Source organism: Anolis sagrei, chromosome 6 (assembly GCF_037176765.1).
Source record: "Anolis sagrei isolate rAnoSag1 chromosome 6, rAnoSag1.mat, whole genome shotgun sequence".
Lineage (NCBI taxonomy): Eukaryota > Metazoa > Chordata > Lepidosauria > Squamata > Dactyloidae > Anolis > Anolis sagrei.
In genome coordinates this window covers 43,503,372-43,528,390 of record NC_090026.1, presented here as the reverse complement: position 1 = coordinate 43,528,390, position 25,019 = coordinate 43,503,372, and the positions used below count along the sequence as shown (strand labels likewise).

The following is a 25,019-nucleotide window of genomic DNA, read 5'->3' as shown; positions in this document are numbered from 1 at the left end:
GATCTATTTTCCTCAAACTCCTCCAGTGTTCACATTTGAGTATTCGTGCCAAGTTTGATCCAGATCCATCATTGTTTGCATGCACAGTGCTCTCTGGATGTAGGTGAACTACAACTCCAAAAACTCAAGGTCAATGTCCACCGGACCCTCTCAGTATTTACTCTTGCTCATGGGAATTCTGTGTGCCAAGTTTGATTCAATTCTATCAATGGTGGAGTTCAGAAGGCTCTTTTATTTTAGGTGAACTATAAATCTCAGCAACTCCAACACTCCCAAATGACAAAATCAATCCCCCCAACTCCACCAGTAATCAAAGTTTGGCGTATTGGGCATTTGTCTGCATATCAGATATTTACAGTAGCAAAATTGCAGTTATGAAGTAGTAACGAAAATAATGTTACGGTTGAGAGTCACCACAACATGAGAAACTATACTATGGGGTCGTGGCATTAGGAAGGTTCAGAACCACTGATGTATATTAACATTTGCTGAATCAGCACCTTAAGAAAAAGCAGACTACCAAGAAGGATACTTGTCCTAATGTAACTGTATGTTTTATACCTTGTTGTTAGCCGCTTTAAATCCCCAATGGGGGAGAAAAGCAGGATATAAGTTAATAAATAACAGTAACACTTTTCATAGTCTGAACATTTATTCTTTTAATCCAGGACTATCAATACTGATTGCCAATGGTTTCAAGATTTCTTCCTTTTCTTTACCTGCAGGTGACAGATACTGAACCAGGATTTTCTACATGCAAAGCATATGCTCTACCATTTAATTATGGTATATTTTTCTCTTTCATACATAGCCCAAGGTAAAATGAGACAAAAATGGAGCAACACTGGAAGAAAAGAAAAAATCTCTGGTGCACAGGTTTCTTTATTCTCATACTTCAGTTGACATATTGTAATGGTTGATGGTTGTATGAAAGACACTTGTTCGACAAAGCATGGGTTTGAATGGGACCCACTATACAATAATACAAAAACCCCAAGTATAGGGAAGAATGGAAAGCACACCAACTAAACAATGCAACAATGCAAACGATGCAGGACCTGGTTATAAGGATAAAATTCTCTTTCAATCACAAGGCCAGTTGATCAGCAATACTATCAGGTTAAGATAAACAACAAAACCCTTCTACATAATACAGCAAAACTATATTTAAAGCCAAGAGAAAACAGCCTTAATACATACATAATGATAAAGGAATTTCTTGAAAAGTTCAGATGAGGACTGTACTCACCTCACTTTACCCAAATTGGAAACTCCCAATAATCATAGCTTAAACTATTTCCCATAATAGAAACGAAATGTTTTCATCAAATGCCATGCACTGAAATGGGAGACAATTCTCTATATGAAGAATATAACTGGTATTTTATCCCAGAAAGAGTAATAATTCTTTCCAAGGAAGCAGCATACCAGATCCACCCAAGTCACAGTGTTACCAATAGCAACAAAAGAGCAAACAAATAATATGTGAGCAAGGAAGGTTTTTGTATTGACCCACAACGCTAAACGAATGTAAGCACTGTTTTTCATGAGGTAGAAAGAGTAAATAGTGGGTTGAAAAGAGGTAAATCCCCATTAAAGGAGAGTGTTGTTTTGTGGTTGCTCATAGACCGACAACTCAGATTATCCTATAAATCAGAGTTCTTAGGTTAATTGGTAGGAAAGTAGGCTCCAAATCTGTTTCACAGTTGGCATAAGAAAAATTAAATGTTATGTACCCTACCACTACCTTTCACAATTGTGTGGCAGCCATGTATTTTTTAGTATACGAGAGACAAAAAGAGATGGAAATGGAGATAAGTGTTGGTATGGTATTCTTATCTCGTATTTTCACCTCCTTGGACTTTTAGTTTGTAATGAAATGGCAGCTGGGGGGGGGGGGGGGGCAAACAAGATTTCAATGCTAGCCACAGTGCAGGGATCCCAACAAAAAGTTACCATGGTCAAAAATCGCCTGCTGTTCATGCTAATGAAACAGAACTGAAGAAGAAATGCTTTTCACTCAACACCCCCGTACACAGGATGTAAATACTACATTCTTTGGGATGGGGAAACAAGGGAACAAGAACTTAAACAGCAAAGCTGCATGAAAACACACTCATCTTTGTCTTTTAGAAATTGATGCCCTTTTCCAAGAGAGCCCCTTTGATAAGGATCCCTTTCAAAGACAACCTCCCGATCTAGATTAATGGATTTCCACAGTATGCACAACACAGAATTTGTTATTACTATTTTTTCCAATTCTAACATACCTTATATAGTTACATACGTACACTTTTTATAAATCTGCCTATTTGTTTAAAAATAAAGTTTGGCAGAATGTTAGATGTACAGCTCTGTTAAGAAGGATTTCAAAAGAGTAGCTTTGTTGTATTATTATTCTAAGAGAGTAAGGAATACTGCAGTACTCTAAACCAAAAGTAACCAATTTATTGTGGCATAGGCTGAAACAGCCTGTTTCAAGATGCCTTCTTCAAGCATGAACTGATTCCAGGCCAGTCTGCACTTCAACTGCATGGGACACATATTCCTTTAGTAATTATATGCTGTAGTATCAAGTATTTGGTTTCCTATTGGGACACTATTTAGTCCCAATCATATGGGAGCTCTGTATAAGAGATAGTGTGCTCTAGAGCACTGCTTCTTAAACTGTGGTTCCTGACCTCAAATGGTCCTTAGCTCAATGTTAGGTCTCAAAAATTTGGCAGCAGTAAATGTTTTCTGAATGTTACCAGGTGGCTGTTTCAGACAGCATTAATCTGTTGTGCAGTGTTTACAGAGGACTCTGCAGAAGATGCTTCAGATGTACTTCATAAAAAGGAAAATCAGCCTGTTTAGCAAGCCTTGAAAATGCTGAATTGTCATCAGCAAATGTTTGATTTCTATATCTATTTTATAAAGGGATTGTGAGTGGAAAGGTTTAAGAAGTCCTATTGTAGAGTACTGGAGTTGAACAAATCCCTGTTCTCAGTGAACACTGTCAAAAGAAGTCACAGTAGGAAAACTCTGCATGTATGTATGTCTTTATGAGAAGTCTGTTATACCTCTTTGGCTGTAAATTCTTTAACGGTAGTGCATCTTGGTAAATAATTTAGATGGCCTCTAAGCAAATGAGAGGAATAAATCTAAAATTTTACTATACATGCAGACTGTGCAAGTAACAATTTCTTTGCTCCCTTAAGAGGAAAGCAGCAGTATATTGATATAAAATACTGTTAAAAACAGACTGAGAGGAATTGGGTGTCGAAAGGGACCTGAAAGTTTGGTTTCAAAGGCCCTTGCTTTAATTCTTAGTTTAGCTTTAAATCGTGATCATTTATTCAACAATAAATGAGATCAAGATGCCAGTTTTCTTTTCCTCAGGTGACATAGCAGAGTAACTTCAACTACTTTCCCCTTCACAAAGAAGAAGGCGAGTGGAGCTGGTCAGAGAATACTGAATGCTATATTTTCTTTCTGAGTGTGACAAAAGAGCACACTCAGCACACTATTCTGCCGTTTCATGTATCTATGGGAAGTTCAGGGATATATCCGCTTTGTATGTGGAAGCCATACTGTATTCATGGATAACTAAAATCCCATTTCATGTGCTTTTGGAAGTCAGTGAGAAGAATATAAAAAAGGCTCCAGCAAGTTTAAAGTTATTCATACAGAAATTCAAAAATGTAAACTGCCCCTTTTTGAAGAATCTGAAGCAGGATTAACCGTTGTGCTGGGTTATGCATAGGAGTCTGTTTCCTAAAATTTCCCCTTGTACATTTGTAATATTGAGTGCTCTCTTTGACTGAAAGAAAATTAAATCAAGAATCTGCCATACTGGAACATCTCATTATTTATGGAAATTGGAGAAATGTAGTATGCCATTTCTCCAAGTGCCTAGAACATCTTGTATAGACAAAATGTCTACACAACAAACTCAACTAACAGACCCAAAGTTCTGGGAAATACTTGCACAATTTTGCAACATTTTTAGTATTTACAGAATTCAGCTTTCAAGGTTGCAGAATTCAGGTTGTTGTTAAGTGTAGTCTAAGATCTCTGCTGACTCAAACATCATTCATACTTCTGCTCTAGATTTAAATAAACCAGAAGACAACTTACCGAAGCAGCAGTTCCTTGGGAAGCTTTTTGTTGATTGCAGCCTCATCATTGTTTGAGAACATCTGCAAGAGAAAAAGCAACAACACACATTTAGCCTTTTTATTATGGACCAATAGCTCTTACAAGCAAAGTTTGTACACCACCCTCATAAGAGAAAATCTCCTTTTGAATCAATTACACTTAATTTTTTGAGTTTATTTTGATATTTCAAAACAGGTAGTGGAATAAGGAAAACTATTCCTAAAAAAATCAATATTTTCACACTTTGATTTGTCATTCATTTGTTCAGTCATTTCCGACTCTTCGTGACCTCATGGACCAGCCCACGCCAGAGCTCCCTGTCGGCCGTCACCACCCCCAGCTCCTTCAAGATCACTCTTGCTGGAACACAATTGTCTACCAGACACAGATCTGTAGATACAGCCTGAGGTGAGCAGACCTGAATCCAAATAATGTTTTCTTTTTATTAGATCAGCTGAATGAGTTCTGTTTTTCTTAAGGATATAACTGTTCCCCTGGGTGAGTCCGCCCCCTGGAAGTATGGAGCTCAAATCATTTGCTTGAGTCATCCTGGATTGATGCCTGTTTGTTTGTACTCTCTGCTTATGAAGCATTTATTTTTTTTCAAGGGATCTACAGACAGTTGTGCATCTGTATTCAAATAACACTGCTAACTCCTCGAGTATATAATGTTAAACAAAACATTCCATCTCTGACTATTCAGTAGTTTCAGGAAAGGTCTTTTCAAGCCCAGCTACTTCATGATTTGAATACCCACAATGTACAAATCATATTGAACATAAGCAGATCTGTGTCTGTTCAGTGTCTGGATGAGTACCCAATGTAAGTTTTCAGAATGGAAGAAAGGTAGGGCAGATATAGGAATATAAATAATTATACCCATGCCAAGTTAGAAAATGGGTCCTTCTAGCACAAAAAATGTCTGCATCAGCCATGAACAACCTGGTTTCTAGCTATGTTAAACTAACAGTAATATTTATCCCCAGTCATCGTATTCACTGTGGATCTGATAATTGTAACCAGATGAGACAGCACCCAATCAAGGAGTAGTGGTGCACACAGACTACTAGCAAGCCGTCAGGTTTTTAGGACCATTTCCTAGGCATCCCATTATTTGATGGCTTCAACCTTAATGGAGAATTAGTCTATACCAATCTATGAGATTTTATTTCTCATGAAATAACATAACCTGGAAACAGAATAAAACTCTAATGGATTTGAAAATTTTCCTTTTTTAAAAAAAAATTGTGTCCCATACAATATAACACATTGGGGCAGACAAGCAAATTCCATGCCACTCTTTGGTGGGAACACAATGCAAAGAAGCTGGCGTGTTTAAGACATAAAGGAATGCACTAGTACTGTTGGGACCATCTGGTAAAAAGCAATAATTAGAATAAACATTTGTGGACTGCTGCCTACTTTGTTATTATCTTTTTATGATATCATGACAGGCCGACCTGGTGGAGACAACCAGAGAGATTTCATCACAGAACAGCAAGAGAAATCATCCAGAGCTCCCCAATGTCAAAGAAGAATACAAACATAAGAAACAATGTCAGCAATCTTTGCACTGGACTTTATAGAACACATTATTTGCCATATAGTCTGTGAAAGAAAAAGGTACAGTTTGTATTAAGGACATGGAAGAAAGGGAACCCAACCAAAGTCAACCCTGGAAAAACCCTTTGACGTCACTGACCTCAAACATACTTTGGCCAATAGCTCCTGGTGGGGATATGCTAAAAAAAGGTAGCATCCTGTTTTGGTGTGATGTTGCTTCAGAGCAATTATGAGTCTGTAGATACTTTGTGAATTAATTCACAAGATATTTGAGCTGCCACAATACGGACATACATGTGGTGCGTAAAGGTTTGATAAATATGGCTGTTAGGAGTATGTTTTGTTTGGCAGCTTCAACTGTGGTACACATCATGGACAGATGTAACTGAAGTTTATCTCTGGGCTCAACCAGCTGCATTCCAGCAATATATATCAAGTTATCCAGAGTGGAAATTATTACCGTTCCCACTTTAAAAATGGACAAAACTCGGTATTTTTTTTAAAGGATGACCTGAAGTTAGTCATGGGTCCCATCTACACTGACCATTTAATATAGTTTCAAACCATTATTGAAGAAAGTGGTTTTACTATGCAGATGATTACATAGGAAATACTGGAATCAGTGGGAGGCACAGATGTTTACACAAACCACAGAGCACTGATGCACATTAAGGGTTTTCTTTCATATGCTTTTGTGAGTGGGTGTTGTCTGGCAGTCACAGTTTGAAGCTAGCTTTGAACTGCATTAAATGGCCAATGTAGATGGGGGTATGATATACAGAAATGTCACTTCCAATAGCTGCTGACTCTACCTGTGTGGTCCATCCAAGGTTGAGCCTTGCTGCATGCCCTCTTCCAAATCAGCCAGGTAAAAATATAGCAAAAAAATTGAAGGTGCTGTAATGCTAAGGCATCATAGCTTCTGGGGAGAGAGGTGTACCTGGACAGACAAGACTGATGTGTCATGGGAATCCAAGCTTTTGATTATAGTGTGATTATAACACTACTCGTACTTTGCATTTCCATGCTAAACAAAATATTACTGGAGATGACTTTTGCATCAAGTTAAAATTGGTAGAAAGGCCTGCCATCCAATGAATGCTGACACCATTTAACAGACTAAACCATACCCCTACCTCAGTTATTTCTAGTCAGGCTGCTGATAGAAAGCTAATTAACAATTAATAATCATTTGGGGAAATCTGATTGCAAAAACTACTGCAACATCCAAATGACATGCTGTGGTTGTCTGTGAAGGAGCTGGCAAACACACTGACCTCTTATTGGGAGAAACCTTCAAGTGCAGACTATTTTGTTATTACAGGAGAAAATTGCCTCACAGTATCATTAATGATAGGCCCCGTTGCTAAAAAAAAAATAAATGCTTGTTTTCATTCAGTACTTCCTAATTTGAGTTTCATAACAAGGTTTATTCTGGTTTTATTTCTGAAGAATAGTGGTATTATTTTTAGTACTCAGAAATAGTTTCCAGAAAAGAAGATATGCCAATGTCCCCAAACAAATGTTCTTTTTATGTTAAGTTCTGCTTTCTGGGTCTGTGTATTTCAGTTTTGTAGAATACCCTTGATTCTATTCTCACAAACACTTCTGCAGATATCTGCAGTGTTCCCACAATCATATCTGATTCTGTGTGTGGCCTTCAAGTTGCTGTTACATTGGCGATCCCTCATGTCAGAGTATGATTGCCTTTCAAGTGTAGGGTATTGGTGGTAGGTCCGTAGGTGAATGTAGAGACCTGTTCTTGATTTGGCTGTCTTCTGCAGTGAGGACATCGGTTTTCAGATAGAAGGTGGTCCAGGTCTGAGTTGGCTTGATGTGCTTTCCTCTTAACACGTTTCTCCCCTCTCCCTTTCGCCTTCCATTTGTGCCTCTTCAAGTTCCACAGCACTGCTGGTCACAGCTGACCTCCAGTGAGAGCGCTCAAGGGCCAGGGCTTCTCAGTTCTTGGTGTCTATACCACAATTTTTAAAGTTAGCTTTAAGCCCATCTTTAGATCTTTTTTCCTGTTCATGAACATTCCGTTTTCCATTCTTGAGTTGAGAGTAGAGTAACTGCTTTGGAAGACCACATGGCCAGTCCAGCAAAGTTTATGGCAGAGCACTGTCTCTTCAATGCTGGTGATCTTTGCTTCTTTCAGAATGCTGACATTTGTCCACCTGTCTTTCCAAGAGATTTGCATGACTTTTCAGAGGCAATGCTTATGAAATTGTTCCAGAAGTTAGCCGTGGTTTGTATACGGTCCTGGTTTCGTGGCGTATAATAGGGTTGGGAGCACAATAGTTTTAATAAACTAGCATCCTGATACCCTTACGATCTTCAAACACTCACTGCTTCATTGAGAAAAATGTTGCACCCACAGAGCTCAGACAGTGTTGTATTTCAGTGTCGATGTTGACTTTTGTGGAGAGGTGGCTGCCAAGGTGGTCAACGTTTTCTAATGCTACACTATTAAGCTATATTTCTGGCATTGCAGAGGGACTGGCTGGTGCCTGCTGAAAGAGCACTTTGGGTTTTCTTGATGTTCTGCTAGCAGCATCAGAACTACTCTAGGAAGAATTATCAACTGGTTTAGACCTCTGTTGATAGTTGTTCCAGATTAAGCTATTTCCTGGACCATACTGTTTATTCCACAAAAGCTGGCTCACACAGAAAATGTTCTCCATTGGGTAAGTTAAGTAGTGCTGGCTGTTATTTTAACATTATTTCCAACTTGCACTCCTAAAATAGAAAGTTGGAAGGACCTGTGGAAATTTATGAGGCATGTGTCACCCAATAGTTTTCTCTCCATCCATCAATCTATAGTTTTCTCTCATCCATCAATCTATCTTCCTCCCACTACTCTTATAGTTCTATACACATTCGCTGAAGATGTACCAAAAGCTATGGCAGCTACACTCAATGACATTGCAGATTTGTGCTATCCATATCCTCATTTTCTTTTAAGTAATTTACCACGTTACATTTGGCATATTTTTATTTGTTTCTTACATTGAAATGATGACTTCTGGCAGGCCTACCCAGTCAACTCTGAATCATGGGTTTTGAATTTACATTCTATTACTGCTATATGTTGATTTTGTACCCTGTGTTTAGTTTATGTTTAAATAACTATGTGTTTTTATCTATTTATATTATTGTATGTGTTTTATGTTTGTACATTTCTCCTGAAGCTTTTAGGAGAAGCAGGCAACATCATCATCATCATCATCATCATCATCATCATCATCACCACCATAAACCATATTAGGAGTTTGAGAAAAATCACCCATAGAATGCCAATTAAGATAAAATAGCAAATTATAATTAAATAAACTTAATTTATTTCCCTCATTCTGTCAGCAGGTTTTCTATCCTAACTGTAAGTTAAGTTCCAATTCTTTAAAATGCTAGGCCCTCCTTGTAGAAAGTGAAGGAGACAAGAGGAATTTACAGTCAGCTAGAAGTGTTAAATGGTTCCAAAAGACAGAAACATAAGCATGCAGTCATGTGTCATGTTAAGAAAATAAATATATTGCCGCATAGGTGCTATGCATTACATAGCAGTTTTATTCGTGTTTCTTCCTTGCTTATACAGTAATCATATTTAAAGTAGAAACACTAAAGCAAGTTAGTCATGGTTTCAGTGGGTCAGCCTGGTAAAACTACTGGTCAAATATGCAATAAATAATTGTGCTGTGTCACATTACTGTGTACACAAAACTGTATAAAGGGTCAAGTCCCCTAGTCACAACTACTGATGGATTGGCATAGTGGTCTTACCAGCACTTGATATAGCATGGCTGCTGAAGCTAAGTAGATGTGAAATGCATCACTTCCTTGTGAAATTCCACCCAAACCTTGAAAGGAGGTAATAATTTGTAGGAAAGGTAATAGATTTATTCCATTGCTTCTCTTTATTTTTAAGCTTCTAGAAGTGCTTTTGTGGTGAATAAAAATGTAATAAGTTGTGACAGAGATTGAATGAGCTATATCCTTCTAGATACTTTGTTATATTTTGCATTGTCAAGTTTAGACTCTCCATGCTTCTTTCAAAAACCAAAAGCAAAACAATTTCAGCATTTCCCACTGACACACATTCTCTCCTCTCAAAACATGCCCAAAGCTTAATTTATCACTCCAGGGGTTTATTTTTCTCAATGAACAGTGTATTTGTACAATTGTATCATTCCACTTCTCAATCAATTTGATCCAATTTATCAAGTGTTTCTGTGTATCTTTCCACGAGAAGACAAAGTATATTGACTTTGCAATACTGAAGCAAACAAGTTTTGATTCTGTTAAGAAATGAAACAAAATTCAAACAGATGTCTAGAGTTAACGAATGTGGCAGTGTTGTTGTACAGATCTGTCCTTAAAGAAAATACTCTTAAAATGGAAAAATTGGTGAGAAAATAGGAAGAGGGTGTCAATCAGAATTGTGTTTCTTTTGAATAATGTAACACATTTCATTCTCAAAACAATCTATAATAATAATAATAATAATAATAATAATAATAATACTTTATTTGTATTCCGCCCTATCTCCCCGAGGGGACTCAGGGTGGATTCCAGCTATCACAAACACGAAAGCAAACATTAAATGCCTTTAAAACAGCCATATCACAAATACAATAACGACCCACCCAAATCTCAAAGTAAACCAACATCTAACCGCGAATTATAAAATTAAACAAAAATTACATAATCAAATTAGATTATATCTAACCTAAAAACAGGAACCTCTTTAACTTCATTGTTTCAGGTGTTGTCTCAGTTAGCTTCTGCCTCTAATGAGATCCCTACAGAACAACAACAGAAACATCTGATACGAAATGAGATCTTCAGCTCTACCACTGCCACATTTCTTCTCTTGTATGATTAAAAACATATTTTGCCTGATTAAAAAGCCAGAGCAGCTTCAAAACCTGTTGCATTTTGTTATTGCTCTACTTTTAATTGTTTGTTCCCTGGGCTTGGCCCCATGTAAGCTGCCCTGAGTCCCTTCAGGGAGATGGAGGCGGGGTAGAAAAATAAAGTTCTTCTTCTATGACATTTTAAATGTATTTTGGTTGGCCAACAAATGTATCACTCTCTTTGTATTTTGGATTTTGGTGTATTTATAGAGGTGCTTTCAAAATTCTGAACAGCAATGCACTAGGGCCATGACTCAACATCTTCAGTATTTCTCTTGGTCCTATAGGAAGCTGTTAGTTGGTAGGAAGCAGGAATCTTTCCCAGTCTTATTTGCAGATACCTCTGATTGCAATGTCCCATATTCAGTTCCCGGATAAGCCCTGTACATTTAGGCCAGCATGCTAGAGTGGTCTGAGCTTTGGACTACAATTGTAGACGCCAAGATTTGAATCCACTGGATGGCCTTGAGCAACTTACACTTTCTTGGTCGCAGAGGAAGGCAAAAACAATCTCCTCTGAACAAATCTGGCCAAGAAAACCTCATGATAGGTTTGTTTCAAGGCTGCTGTAATTTGGAAACACCTTGAAGTCACACTGCAATTTATGGAGTGAGCAAAAGTTGTTTTTTACACTATGTGGTGTAGAGAAGTATGGCACACTCACAGCTCTGGCCTGAGCAAGGTCAAAACAGACTGATTTGCTAGCAAACTCAACTGATTCTCAGATGAGATAATCTGGGCTCTTATTTCATTTAAAAAGTTCAAACAGGTCCTTGTGATTAAAAGGATTAATGCAAAAAATGAACAACCAGTACACACGGCTAGCCTGGGAAGAAGATCTTGACATTATATAGCAATTCCACTGAAGAACAAGATTGCGAAGGATATCTGGTCAGATAAATTTTCTTGAGTTGAAAATTTAACAATTCTTAGAAATAAAATTTAAATGAAGAGGCGGTTTTCCAGCAACCTTGTTCAAAATCCAGTTAATTTGTACAAAAGAAAGTTGTGAAAGTGGCCAGCAGTGAATACACTTCAGTTCTGTTTAATCCAAAAAGAAACTAATTTGGGCCTTTTCCATGCAGCTGTATAAAATCCACATTGAATCGAATTACATAGCAGTGTGAACTCTAATAATCCAGTCAAAGCATATATTGTGGATTACCTGCCTTGATATCCAGGGTCATATAGCTGTGTGAAAGGGCCCTTAGTTTCTGCTTTCCTAACTATTTAGATTCCATGGTGTGTGGCCAATTTACCATAAGTGGCAAATGTCATAAGAGTTTAAAGATCACCTACACCAGAGTACTTCCACCTCACTGGAGAGATACGGTAGATGAGAAAGGTAAATGTAATTATGTGAAATATACGTATTGTGCATACAGTAAAACCTCGACTTTTAAGAATTTAAGAACATTTTGAGTTAAAGTCGCTCAGTTTGACATATGAGCAGTGTTTTGAATTAAGAGGTAGTGGCACATGTAGTGCTAGCATCAGAGTACAAGGCTTTAGGGCTTCAAGAGAGCAGCCTCCATGCCTCATGCTCTTGTCCGCTTTGGGAGATTGCCATCTGGGTTAGTTGATTTTGTGTTATTTATATTCCTGGTATGTTTGGCTTCATGAAGAGAGAGAGCAAGAGAGGGAGGGAGGCTGAAATGAGTACAACTCCCCCTATTTAACTCCCCCTACTTCAGGTGGGAGCCCTGACAACTCGGCAGCGCGCTGTGAAGCATTTGCTCGGTTCTTTGCAGACAAAGTCGCTTTGATCCGCGTTGAGCTGGACGCCACATTAGATGCAGTCTCTGTGGATGTGACACAAGCACCTGCTTGTCCGATTTTGTTGGATTCTTTTCAGTTTGTGAAACCCGAGGATGTGGACAAGATACTTGGAGGAATGAGACCCACCACGTCCATCCTAGACCCCTGCCCATCCTGGCTTCTGAAGGAGGCCAGAGGGGGATTGGCCGAGTGGGTAACGGTGGTGGTTAATGCCTCCCTTCGGGAAGGCAAGTTTCCAGCGAGCCTAAAACAGGCTGTTGTAAAGCCGCTGTTGAAGAAACCATCACTCGACCCCACTAAATTGGACAACTTTCGGCCTGTTTCCAATCTTCCCTTCTTGGGCAAAGTCATGGAAAGCGTGGTGGCCTCACAACTCCAGGTATTCTTGAGAGACACGGATATTCTGGATCCGGCACAGTCTGGTTTCAGACCGGGGCATGGTACCGAGACGGTCTTGGTCGCCTTAGTGGATGATCTGCGCCGGGAGCTAGACAGGGGGAGTGTGTCCCTGTTGGTGCTCCTGGACCTCTCAGCGGCCTTCGATACCGTCGACCACGGTATTCTTCTGGGGCGCCTTGCAGAGATGGGTCTCGGGGGCACTGCTCTGCAGTGGCTCCAGTCATTTCTGGAGGGTCGTACTCAGAAGGTGTTGCTGGGGGACTCCTGTTCAGCGCCACAGCCGTTGATCTGTGGCGTGCCTCAGGGTTCCATCCTGTCCCCCTTGCTGTTTAACATCTACATGAAGCCGCTGGGTGAGATCATCCGGAGTTTCGGGGTGCGGTGTCACCTGTACGCAGATGATGTCCAACTCTGTCACTCCTTCCCACCTGCTACTAAGGAGGCCGTCGAAGTCCTGAACCGGTGCCTGGCCGCTGTAATGGTCTGGATGAGGGCGAACAAACTGAAACTAAATCCAGACAAGACAGAGGTACTCCTGGTCAGTCGCAAGGCCGAACAGGGTATAGGGTTACAGCCTGTGCTGGACGGGGTCGCACTCCCCTTGAAGGCGCAGGTTCGCAGCTTGGGTGTGACCCTGGACTCATCGCTGAGCCTGGAGCCTCAGGTTTCAGCGGTGACCAGGGGAGCATTTGCACAGCTTAGGCTCGTGCGCCAGCTGCGCCCGTATCTTGGGAAGTCTGACTTGGCCACGGTGGTACACGCTTTGGTCACATCCCGCCTCGACTACTGCAACGCTCTCTACGTGGGGCTGCCCTTGAAGACGGCCCGGAAGCTTCAGCTAGTCCAACGCGCGGCAGCCATGTTGTTAACGGGAGCAGGACGCAGAGAGCATACAACGCCCCTGCTGTCCCAGCTCCACTGGCTGCCGATTTGCTACCGGGCCCAATTTAAGGTGCTGGTGTTATCCTACAAAGCCCTAAACGGTTCCGGCCCAAAATACCTTGCAGACCGCATCTCGGCCTATGAGCCCACGAGGGCCTTGAGATCGTCCGGGGGGGCCCTTCTCTCGGTCCCGCCTGCCTCACAGGCACGTTTGACGGGGACGAGAGAGCGGGCCTTCTCGGTGGTGGCCCCCCGGCTGTGGAACGCCCTCCCTGTTGAAATTAGACAGGCGCCCTCCTTGATGGCCTTTCGTAGGGGCCTGAAGACATGGCTCTTCGAGCAGGCCTTCAATTGAATGTATCTGAACGACACTGGAACGAACTAGGACTATGAATTTGGCTATGACCCCAGGACTTGACGAAGCGGATTTTTAGGATAAGAATATGTTATGTGTGTATTGTCTGGTTTGTGCTGTCCTGCTTATTGTACACTGTCTATTTTTGTTGTTGTGCACCGCCCCGAGTCGCCCTCGGGCTGAGAGGGGCGGTCAATAAATGCAAAAAATAAATAATAAATAAATAATAAATAAATGAAGAAAATGATGCTTCTTCCTCTTTACTTTGTGCTTCCTTGCCACAACTTTGGCTTTTACCATTTCAAAGTTCAAACAACTAATTAATCCCTGTTATCCACACTTCATGATAACATAGAAACAGGAAAATATAGTGAGTTGGGCCTCTGCCACTGGACAAACAGTTTATAGAGTTAGCATCAAGGACAACGTCTGACAGCTGTCCAGTGACATGAAAGAGTTAATTTACATTAATGAACTTGTTGGGTGCCTTTTGCATTTGCTTTGCAGTTTGAATCTGAGAAAAGACAAAGTCTGACAACCAACCAGGTTTCTGTTGCTAATCTTGATTTTCTTAATTTGTTTCTGCACTATATAACCCAAGGGTCCATCTTCTATTGACCTCGTCTTGGGAGGCCACATCCCAACCCAAACACTTCTTATACGCCCAGGGATGGGAAATTTGATCATCGGCCAAAGGACAGTCTGAGTAGAATTTTTGAGAAGGGCTAATTTTACCATTAGTTCTGAAGAGATGTTGGGCCGTAATAGTGAAAGGGCTGGAATGCTTCTAAGATGTGTACCATCTGTTGCATCATGTACTACCAATAAAGCTCATGCTCCGACAGTAACATAAGTATCAGGCATTGAAAAACTCTATGAGAGGCCTGAATTTACATATATTTATGGGAAAAGGCAGAATACAATTTGCAAAAGTGGGGTCCAAACTTGGAAATACATGCTTCCCAAACATAAGTATAAACAAGTGCCTTTTCCAAGCTCTGGTTGTTAAATTTTTTAAAAAGGGAGGAAATGCACTGTATACTAGTTGGCTCTCAATTTATAGCACATAGTCTTCAGTATCTGCATGTGAATGCTCTATTATTATTATTATTATTATTATTATTATTATTATTATTAACTTTATTTATACCCTGCCTTTCTCCCTGTGGGAACTCAAGGTGGCTAACAATCCCACACTTTGGTCATCGTTTTAAAAAGCCCAATACATTTTTAAAAACAATTAAATAATACAGTATGGATTAAGGTAAAAAAACAGATTAAAATATAGTAAATACACTTAAAATAACATTTAAGACTCACAATACCCCGTCTAAGTAGCATTCCCCTTATTCTTTCCCAAATGCCTGCTGCAGAAGATCTTGACCTGCTTGCAGAAGGCCAGCAGAGATGGGGTCATCCTGGGCTCTCTTGGGAGGGAGTTCCACAGTCTGGGAGCAGCCACCAAAAAGGCCCTCTCCCATGTTCCCACCAAAACGGGTGGTGGGTCAAAGAGAAGGCCATCCCCAGCAGATCATAGATGTCTACCAGGTTCATAGAAAGAGATAGAGTTCTTCAGATAACTTGAACTGGAACCATATAGGCCTTTGTAGATCAAAATCAGCACTTTGAATTGTGCCCAGAAATGTGTTGGCAGCCAGTGGAGCTGTTGCAGCAGATGAGTTGTATGCTCCCTGTAGCCAGCCCCAGTTAGAAGTCTGGCTGCTGCTCTTTAGACCAAATGAAGTTTCTGAGCAGTTTTCAAAGAAGTTCCATGTAGAGCGAATTGCAGTAATCAAATTCGGATGTAACTTTGATGGCACAAAAGCACATTGCTGATACCTGGGCCTCCAGGTGCAGAGCCGAATCCAGGAGGATCCCCCAACTGCAAACCTGTGTTTTCAAGTGTAATCCCATCTAACACAGGCTAAATCCCTATTCTCAGACTGGTTTTACGACTGACCAGGAGCATCTCTGTCTTGTCTAGATTAAGCTTCAATTTGTTTGCCCTCATCCAGTCCATTACAGCTGGCAGGCACAGATTTAGCACAGCAATCGCTTTCTTGGAATTAGATGGAAAGGAATAATAGAGTTGTGTGCCATCTGTGTATAAATGGCACCATGCTCCAAAACTCCAGATGACCTCTCTGAGATTTCATGTATATGTTAAACGGAATGGGGGAACCCACAGGCCAGTGGCCAAAGAGTTGAACAAGAGTCCCTCAGCATCACCTTCTGAAACTTTCCCTCCAGGAAGGGAGTCACTGAAGAACAATACCTCCAAGCCCCATTCCACAAAGGCAACTCAGAAGGATACCATGGTCGATGATATAGAAAGCCGCTGAAAGGGACACGTTCCTCCTGCACCGTTCTGTGCATAGATCATCCACCAAGGAAACCAAGCTGTCTCTGTCCCATAACCAGGCCTGACACCAGAATGAAACGGACCTAGATAATCTGCTTCATCCAGGAACCCTTGGAGTTGTTAACACACTCTAGTACCTTGACCAAAAATGGGGCGTTAGAGACTGGTCTGTAATTGTCCAGTACAGTGGGGTCTAGGGAAAGTTTTTTTTAAGTGGTCTTATCACAGCCTCTTTGAGGTCCATGGGAACCCTGTCCTGATACAATGCTGGACAAGCAGGAGCCAAGGTTACATTCACTGGAGCTGTATCAACTGTGGCGTCTATGTCACAGCGAATCTGAACAATCTTATTTGTAAAATGGTGAACAAGCTCCTCAGAATGTGCTGTTGTATGGGTAACATTTTCTTGGGGGCCATGTTGGATTAGACTTCAATTGTAACTATAACTCTTCATGTTCTCTAAAAATAGACAGTACTAAAAATGTAAGAGAAAAAAATACACAAACATAAAATCTTTAGTATGAATGACTTAACACACACATGCTATATTTATAATCGTAACAAAAAGAAAAAGGCTGTTAGTATTTCAAGTAATGTCCTTGAAAACTCACCATTACTCTGGGATAAGCTGCATGTAGTATAATATTGTTCACTGCAATTTATAAATAATATACACAGTTTAGATTGGGCGAAATTTCCTTAGAAGCTTCACTGCTGTCTGGGGACTTCAATTTTTTCTTCTGTTTTCCTTTTTGCAGCTCACTTTTATAAGCTATGTTAAATCTCTCATGGAAATGCAAGCAGAATAACACAGTATCTGCTATGATGAACACCATCATTAACAGCCACACTCCTTTTCTGTCTGCCCCAAACACTGACATCATTAGGATAGAGAACAGGAATTGATACATGCTGACTACATACACTAAATATTTACTTCCTGGCTTTCACAAATTCCATGGGACTATGGTGTAAGAATCTCAATTAGAGCAAAATATTCTAAATGAAAAATGAAACAACAACAGGCAAGCACAACTCCATCATGCCTAGGCCCAAAAGCAGAAGGAAGATCGTTCATCCATCTCAACTGTCATTGCCCTGGAATTGGTCCCCTCTTCCATTGTCATTACCATTTTCTTTGGGTGGCACTGTCTTATTTAGATTGCAAATCTGAGAGTAAAGAACTGTCAAATTAACAATTTGGAAGATGCTCTGAGAGCTTTTATAACTGAAGATCAGGCTATAAATACTCTAAAGAGCAGGATACAAATATTCTAAATAATAAATAACAAAAACATTTTGCTACTTTTGACTGATTACCCTTCTTGCAACACCTTATTTGGGACCAAACGTCCATAATATTAAGACACAAATTTCTTTATTTATATTCTTATTTATTCTAACTAAGACTGTTATGAAAATGAAGAGGAGCATCACTTCCATCCCAAATGTATTAGAGAAGAGTCTAGTAAATGTAATAAATACGTATGCATGCTTGCACCTTCAAGCCACTTATCAATTTATGGCAATTCCAAGGATTATAAAGGATTTTTAAAACAAGGAATAATCAGAGGTGGTTTTGCCATTTTTTCTTCTGAAATATAGACTGCAGCACTTGGTATTAATTGGTGGTTTCCCAAGTAATAACCACAGTAATTATCTTCCAAGACTAGATGGAATCTAGTGCCTTTAGTGTATAAATGAATATTGATTTTAGAACAAAACTAGCCGTCCCTTGCCACGAGTTGCTGTGGTCCAGTCTGGTGATCTGGGCAATAAAGTAATGAGAAAGTGTTAGTTTCTAATATATGTAATTTCTTTATGCTTGTGGGCAAACAGTATTTCTTGTTTCTTTGTCAGTGATAATGTAGAGATTGTTTGGTTTGTCTACTCTGGATCATGCAGCATAAATTGTCCTTCTTTAGGGGTCCATTTCAAATCAGTGATACTATATCTGTCATATACGTGTGTGTGTGTGTGTGTGTGTGAACCATATATATCTATTTATGTCTATGGCTGGATGGTTCTTTGTCAACAGGGCTTTGATTATGTTTTTTTGCCCTGGTGAAGGGAGTTGGACTGGATGGCCTTAAGGCAGCATTTCCCGACCTGAGGGTCAGGACCCCTGGGGGGGAGGTCGCATGGGGGTGTCAAAAGGGCCGCCAAAGACCATCAGAAAACACCGATTTTCTGTTGGTCATGTGGGTTCTCTGTAGGAAGTTTGGCCCAATTCTATCCAGAGTGCTTTTTGATTAAAGGTGAACTATAAATCCCAGCAACTACAACTCCCAAATGCAAGCTCTATTGCCCCCAAACTCCACCGGTGTTCACATTTGGGCATATTGAGTATTTGTGCCAAGTTTGTTCCAGTTCCATCACTGTTTGAGTCCACAGTGATCTCTGGATGTAGGTGAACTACAACTTCAAAACTCAAGGTCAATGCTCACCAAATCCTTCTAGTGTTTTCTCTTGGTCAAGGGAGTTCTGTGTGCCAAGTTTGGTTCAATTCCATTGTTGGTGGAATTCAGAGTGCTCTTTGATTTAGGTGAATTATAAATCCCAGCAACTACAACTCCTAAATGACAAAGTCAATTTTTTGAGTGATGGTCACTCCTTGGGTTAGTAGGTGTCTTGTGGCCAAATTTAGCAGCAATTCGTCCAGTGGATTTTGAGTTATGATGTCACTCAAAACAAACAGAGCATTTATATATATATAGATAGAGAGAGAGATAGAGAGAGAGAGAGAGAGAGAGAGAAAGATGATGTATTTAAAACAGGATTTTTGAACTGTAGCACAGGGAAAAGAGCATTACAATACCAGGTCCAAATGGTCTTGTGATTATTCCTACTAGTAAAGATATTCACTCAGTTTGGGAGGACAATGATCAGGCCCTGCATGTTTTATTTGTAGCAGTTCTTCTCTGTTTTTGCTCAGCCATTGAAAAGCATAGTAGAGCTTGCCCCTGCAACAGCTTGTGTACAGCTCATTAAAAGTTTCAGCATCTCATACTAACATAACTATCATAACTGCAGAGTAGCTCCCACCTAAGTATGGTGGAAAAGAAAAGGAAGAGTTGAATGTGGGAGAAAAATAAAGAGAAGACTATTATTTCCCCCACCTCTTAATGTCTTTCTGTATATTTCAAAGCCCAAACAGCAGGAACTTTTGAGTATGAATTTAAGAAGCATACAAATTGTAGAAATATAACCAATTCAACATGTTGACTTAGTACAGTTTGATACTGGGCATGGAGACAGAGCAGGCAGGAGTATTGGATGAAATGTCAAAGACTAGGTTTTTATCCCTTTAATTTTTTTAAAAAAAGATACATTTTTTTCTTTTTGGAACATAGGGAGTTTTTCACCATTTTGTTTCCAAGCCAACAATATCATTTGGTGCTATTGATCATAGTGTAACTACCACTACCACCCTGCCCACCAACTGTGCTCATCCTGGATGACAGGAGGAGAGAGAGATGGGAAAACAAGACACAAAAATTTTCAGTTTTCCTCTCCGTAGATCTTCCTTCAATCTACATATTACTACTGACCACTGGTTTGCTGGTAAAGTAAGCTCACTATCTTCATTATCAAATTATTGTAGGTAGTACTGAAAAGTTACACGGGGCCTTAATACAAAAGGATACTTGCCAATTAGAGCTGTATTGAACAATTAACAAAGGAGACAAAAGGCTTGAATGGCCATCTACAAAGATGTATCCACAAATTCCAATCCACTGGCAGTGGTCTGAACAGAAACAATGATTTCCTGGCACATTGCACACAGTGAAACATTAGCTGACAGTGCAGCTACAAAATAGGTTTCCTATGCCTGTTTTATTGTAATATTAATGCCTTTTTCATGTTCATTCACTCTTCTTAGCTTGAATGTAAAACTTTCCTTTGACCTTTTAACTATTCTCGACATTGTTGAGATTGTATTTTTCATCCTAGCACCATACCCAGATGTTTTACATTTCTATTACAATTCACTCTCCACACCCAACCACTGATATAAGTATATCAAATGATCATTTGATTCATAAGACTAGAATTGTAATTCTGTCTGCTTTTACTAATCATCATCTTCTTCAACATTCAGCTTCAGAAAAATGTGAGTGTCTTCAAAAATTTGCCCTTGAATCTTCTTCAATAGCAAATTTCAGACTTCTGTGGTTTCATTTGTTTTTGGCTAGATCCCTGAGATCCACTAGCTAGAGCCAGGGATTTGCATAATGGGTTAGTGGAACATACACACATTTCAAACTAAAGGAAAGATAAAGTGTACCCCCAAACATATGCTCACTCCAGAAATTTGCTTTCACTGCCAAAACTAAAAAAATTCATTCTTTTAAAACAAGACATCCAGTCATAGTCATCCCCAACACTGGTTTCGTTTCAACAAGTAGAATAGGTTTAGTTGTTAGTGTTATCCAACAGCTGGAACCACAAACCTGCCGATTTATTTCAAGGCAATAGAACCTAATTTATGTGTTTGTCTATCCCTGTTCTACAATACAAAAATATCAATGTAAAAAGGGTTTCTGTCTTTCATCCTTTGCAATATGAAGGATGTATTATTTTCAGCTTTATTATAGTCAAAATGGTCCAGTGCAGTGGTTCTCAACCTGTGGGTCCCCAGATGTTTTGGCTTTTAACTCCCAGAAATCCTAACAGCTGGTAAACTGGCTGGAATTTCTGGGAGTTGTAGGCCAAAACATCTAGGGACGCACGGGTTGAGAACCACTTGTCTAGTGGTTTGAGCACAAGCAGGGACTCTGGAACCAGGGTTTGAATCCCTGCTTAGTCATGGAAATCCAATGGGTGACCTTGAGCGAGTCACACACCCTTGGCTTCAGAAGAAAACAAAGGCAACCTCCAACTGAACAAATCCAGCCAATAAAACCACGATGGGTTCACCTTGGGATCACCAAAAGAGGAAAATGACTTAAAGGCACAAAACAACACTTTATGAGGAGCTCTTCGGCATCAGACTATGGACCTATACAGTCCAGCACCCTATTTTCCATGGTAGATCTCTGTATTTTGCAACAACAATCCAAATAATTATGGTAATCCCAGAAGCAGAACACGACAGCAACAGTTCTAAGCAGCATTTACACTTTTGAAGTACACACAGGCATGATGCCTCATAACGTATTCTACCATGATGGCTATAGTACTTCCTTTTATCCTAAATCTCCTCTTAAGGAAGAAAATCCTTGGCCACTTTTTCAACAAAATTTCATACACCTCTTGCTATTTTCTCCTCCTTTGTCTTTCTCATAAGGCAAATGGTTTTCCTAATCTATAGAAGACCTGCTTTCTTCTTGATAATTTTGGTTTTACTTCTCTGTATCACTTCCAGTTCTATGAAGTTTTTTTTAAAGTACACTAAGAACTTAGTGAATCTAATTGCAATGGGATGCCCTTACTAGTTAGATTACAAATTAGTATTTGAAGAGATAGGAACACTTGATTAAAACTAGAGTTGGTCCTAAACAGTCTTCCCAGTTTCACCAGCTGCAAGAAGGGAGGATTGCTGGGGATGACCTACATTCACTGCCCCCAATTCCCAACATGATGCTTGCTGCAATATGCTGTCATTTCCATCACCTCAGAGAGAGGGTGGGGGAGGGAGAGGGAATTAGCCAGGGCAGTCGGTATAAATGGCATCCCTTACTATTGATTAACAGGCTGTCATATCTTCATGTTGAAGCCACTATGAGCAATCCACAGCATGATGCACCATAGTGCTTTAGAATTTCTGGAGAAAATAACAGCCATTGGGAGCAGTGTGACATTGACAGCCAGTAATGTTTGTGTGTCTGAACGCTGAATAGGATTATCACCTGATGTGGGACCCACTACAGAATCCAATCACAGTGAGTCAAAAGCAGTTTATCTCTTACTCTTGCTTTATAATTTACATTATAACCACAGTATACCATTTTATCTTCACATACATTCTAAGAGGAAGATCAGAATAAAAAACAACTCAAGGAAGGCTGCTCATTAAGCCACATGTAAGGGATTTCAAAGGTGTAACCCTAGACTAAGGGGTGGAGTCTGTGGCTCTCCAGATTTTGTTGGACTACTACTCTGAAATTTCCTCACAACTGGCTATACTGGTTGATGCTGATTGGTGTTGCAGTTCAAAAACCTCTGGAGGGCTACACACTCCCATTTCTGCATTACAGTAAGAATTTTGTCTGTGTAAAATACATAGAACTACAACACTATGTAGACAAAGAAGATTAGTTAACAGGCCTAAAGAATTTTAAAAGCGAAAAACAACCAACCTTCTGGTTAAACTTATAAGCTTAAAGTAAAAGCGGGGCCCAAAGGCCCAGGAGAACAGGGTTTTGCAGTTATGGAAAGTAGTGGTAGGGAGAATGATCTCTTCTGAAATCCATAGACAAGCTTCTTCCATCAGAACCTAATTAGAGCCAATGATTTTCATATTCACATCTCTTAAATATCTAACATGTAAGCCTCTATTTTAAAAAATAATCAAAAACCTTGGTGATAAAAAGTAGCAAGATTTTGTGTTCCACTGATTTTTGGGAAGCTGTTAAATGATCACTATCTTGTGCTCATTCTTAGAGTTGCAACCTTCATCAATCACAAAAAAGGGGGACATCTGCTTGTGTCTGTATTTCAGTTACCAAATCTATACTATGGAGGCAAACTTCTAACACTGTATTATGGAATTAAAAAGTTTTAAGCATTCATGTATGGCGACACTGTTAAATGGCCTTGCTCTTTGCCCCTTAGCTGTTCTCATCTTCTATCAGTAATGAATAAGTACCATATATACTCAAGTATAAGCCAATCCGAATATAAGCCGAGGCACCTAATTTTACCATAAAAAACTGTGAAAATGGATTGATTTGAATATAAGCCGAGGGTGGGAAATGCAGCAGCTACTGGTAAATTTCAAAATAAAAATAGATACCAATAAAATTATATTAATTTAGGCATCAGTAGGTTAAATGTTTTTGAATATTTACATAAAACTGTAATTCAAGATAAGACTGTCCAACTCTGATTATTATTCTAACCTTCTTCAATGTAAATATGCTTACATGTCCTCCAATAATAATAGAGTAAAATAGTAATAATAATAGAGTAAAATAATGGAATGTAATAGTAACAGTAATAAGAGTAAAATACTAAATATAATAATAACAACAACAAAGTAAGATAATAAATAACACTGACTCGAGTATAAGCCGGGGGAGACTTTTTCAGGCTAAAAAAAGGACTGAAAAACTAGGCTTATACTCGAGTATATACAGTATGTTTAGTACATAGGATAGGAAAACGTTCTTATAATAGTTTTTTGAAAAACGAATGCAACTTTTTTGCTATATATTTGGTTTAGATTTCTTCATCTGACATACCTATTACCCAAAACTAATCAAGTACTTTATCCTATTGTTAAATGCTATATATATATCTATTTTTTCAAATACCCATATGCATCAGAACAACCCCTTCCTGGGGACCATGAAATGTATCAAATTTTCCAAAGAAACAGAGAGAAGTTTGTTCTTATGAAACCATACCATCACTCTGAGATAGAAAAGATGTATGGGCGATTTTAATGAGAGAGAATTTTCTGGCCCTAGGCCCCTTTAGGGACCTCAGAAACTGCCAAAAAAACTTCCCCGCTAACGGATATAACTGAAAGTGGTCAAAAATCACTTAAGAGCATGTAAGAGCTGCAACCAATCTCACTGTTGGTGTCTATACAAGTATTAATGTTGGGTATAACTGCACATGAAAAAGAACTGTAGCCACATCATCCACATTCTTCCTGCAAAAAGAAATAGGTTTTGCCACCTTATACAGGAATGTTAGTTCTGTGATCAGCCATGAGGACTGATACACATGGTGGATGCTCTGGTCAGTTGTGACACATTGCTAAGCAGCTGCCTATTTGACTGTAGTCAATGATTTCACTGTGCCCTTAAGGGGCCCAGGGCAATGCAAAGAGGTCTCCTTCTCTCTTTGGTCTTTGCAATACCTTGTGAAACAGGCTATGCAGAGACTATGTACATTCTTTCATGCATTCCAAAAGTGCCACAGTGGAGATGGCAGCCTGCTTTGTTTGATTATGGTGTCACCTTTTAGCAAACTGCCTTGCCCTATCACCATGCAGTAGTGCAGAAGCCAAACGGAAATACAGATATTAAATGGCAAGGGCCACCATTTAGTGAAGAGAGCCTGCATTATTTCCATGTTACTAGACAAAAACTCATTATTTCCAACAGACCTCACTACCTCTGAGGATGCTTGCCATAGATGCATGCGAAACGTCAGGAGAAATGCCTCTAGAGCATGGCCCTATAGCCCGAAAAAACCTACAAGAACCTAGTGATTCCAGCCATGAAAGCCTTCGACAATACAAAAACTCATTATTCTCTAACCACTGGTCATGGTAATTGAAACTGATGTGAGCTGGAAGGCTGAATACTAAACTGGGCATTTAGAGACAAAAGGTTGAAATCTTCCCTCAGTTATGGATGCCATTGAACTCACTTTAAGTTAAGTCTGATCAACTATATATGTTTAACATGACTTGCCTCATGAACCTGTTTCAATAACAAAGGTGGTGCAG

The 25,019-nt window shown here is 39.6% G+C and overlaps 1 protein-coding gene across 3 annotated transcripts in view; it reads right to left on the bottom strand.

The window, feature by feature from the left end:
• The window catches only part of FBXL20 (F-box and leucine rich repeat protein 20), a 79,029-nt gene that overhangs the window by 32,117 nt on the left and 21,893 nt on the right, over positions 1–25,019 (bottom strand). For 2 of the 3 annotated variants that reach the window (XM_060781082.2, XM_060781085.2), the window contains one exon: positions 4,120–4,181. In XM_060781082.2, coding sequence (XP_060637065.1) covers positions 4,120–4,181 — 62 coding nt within the window. Of the gene's footprint in view, positions 1–4,119; positions 4,182–10,429; positions 10,503–25,019 lie in introns of those variants that run through there. The other variant, XM_060781083.2, reaches the window with a different exon arrangement.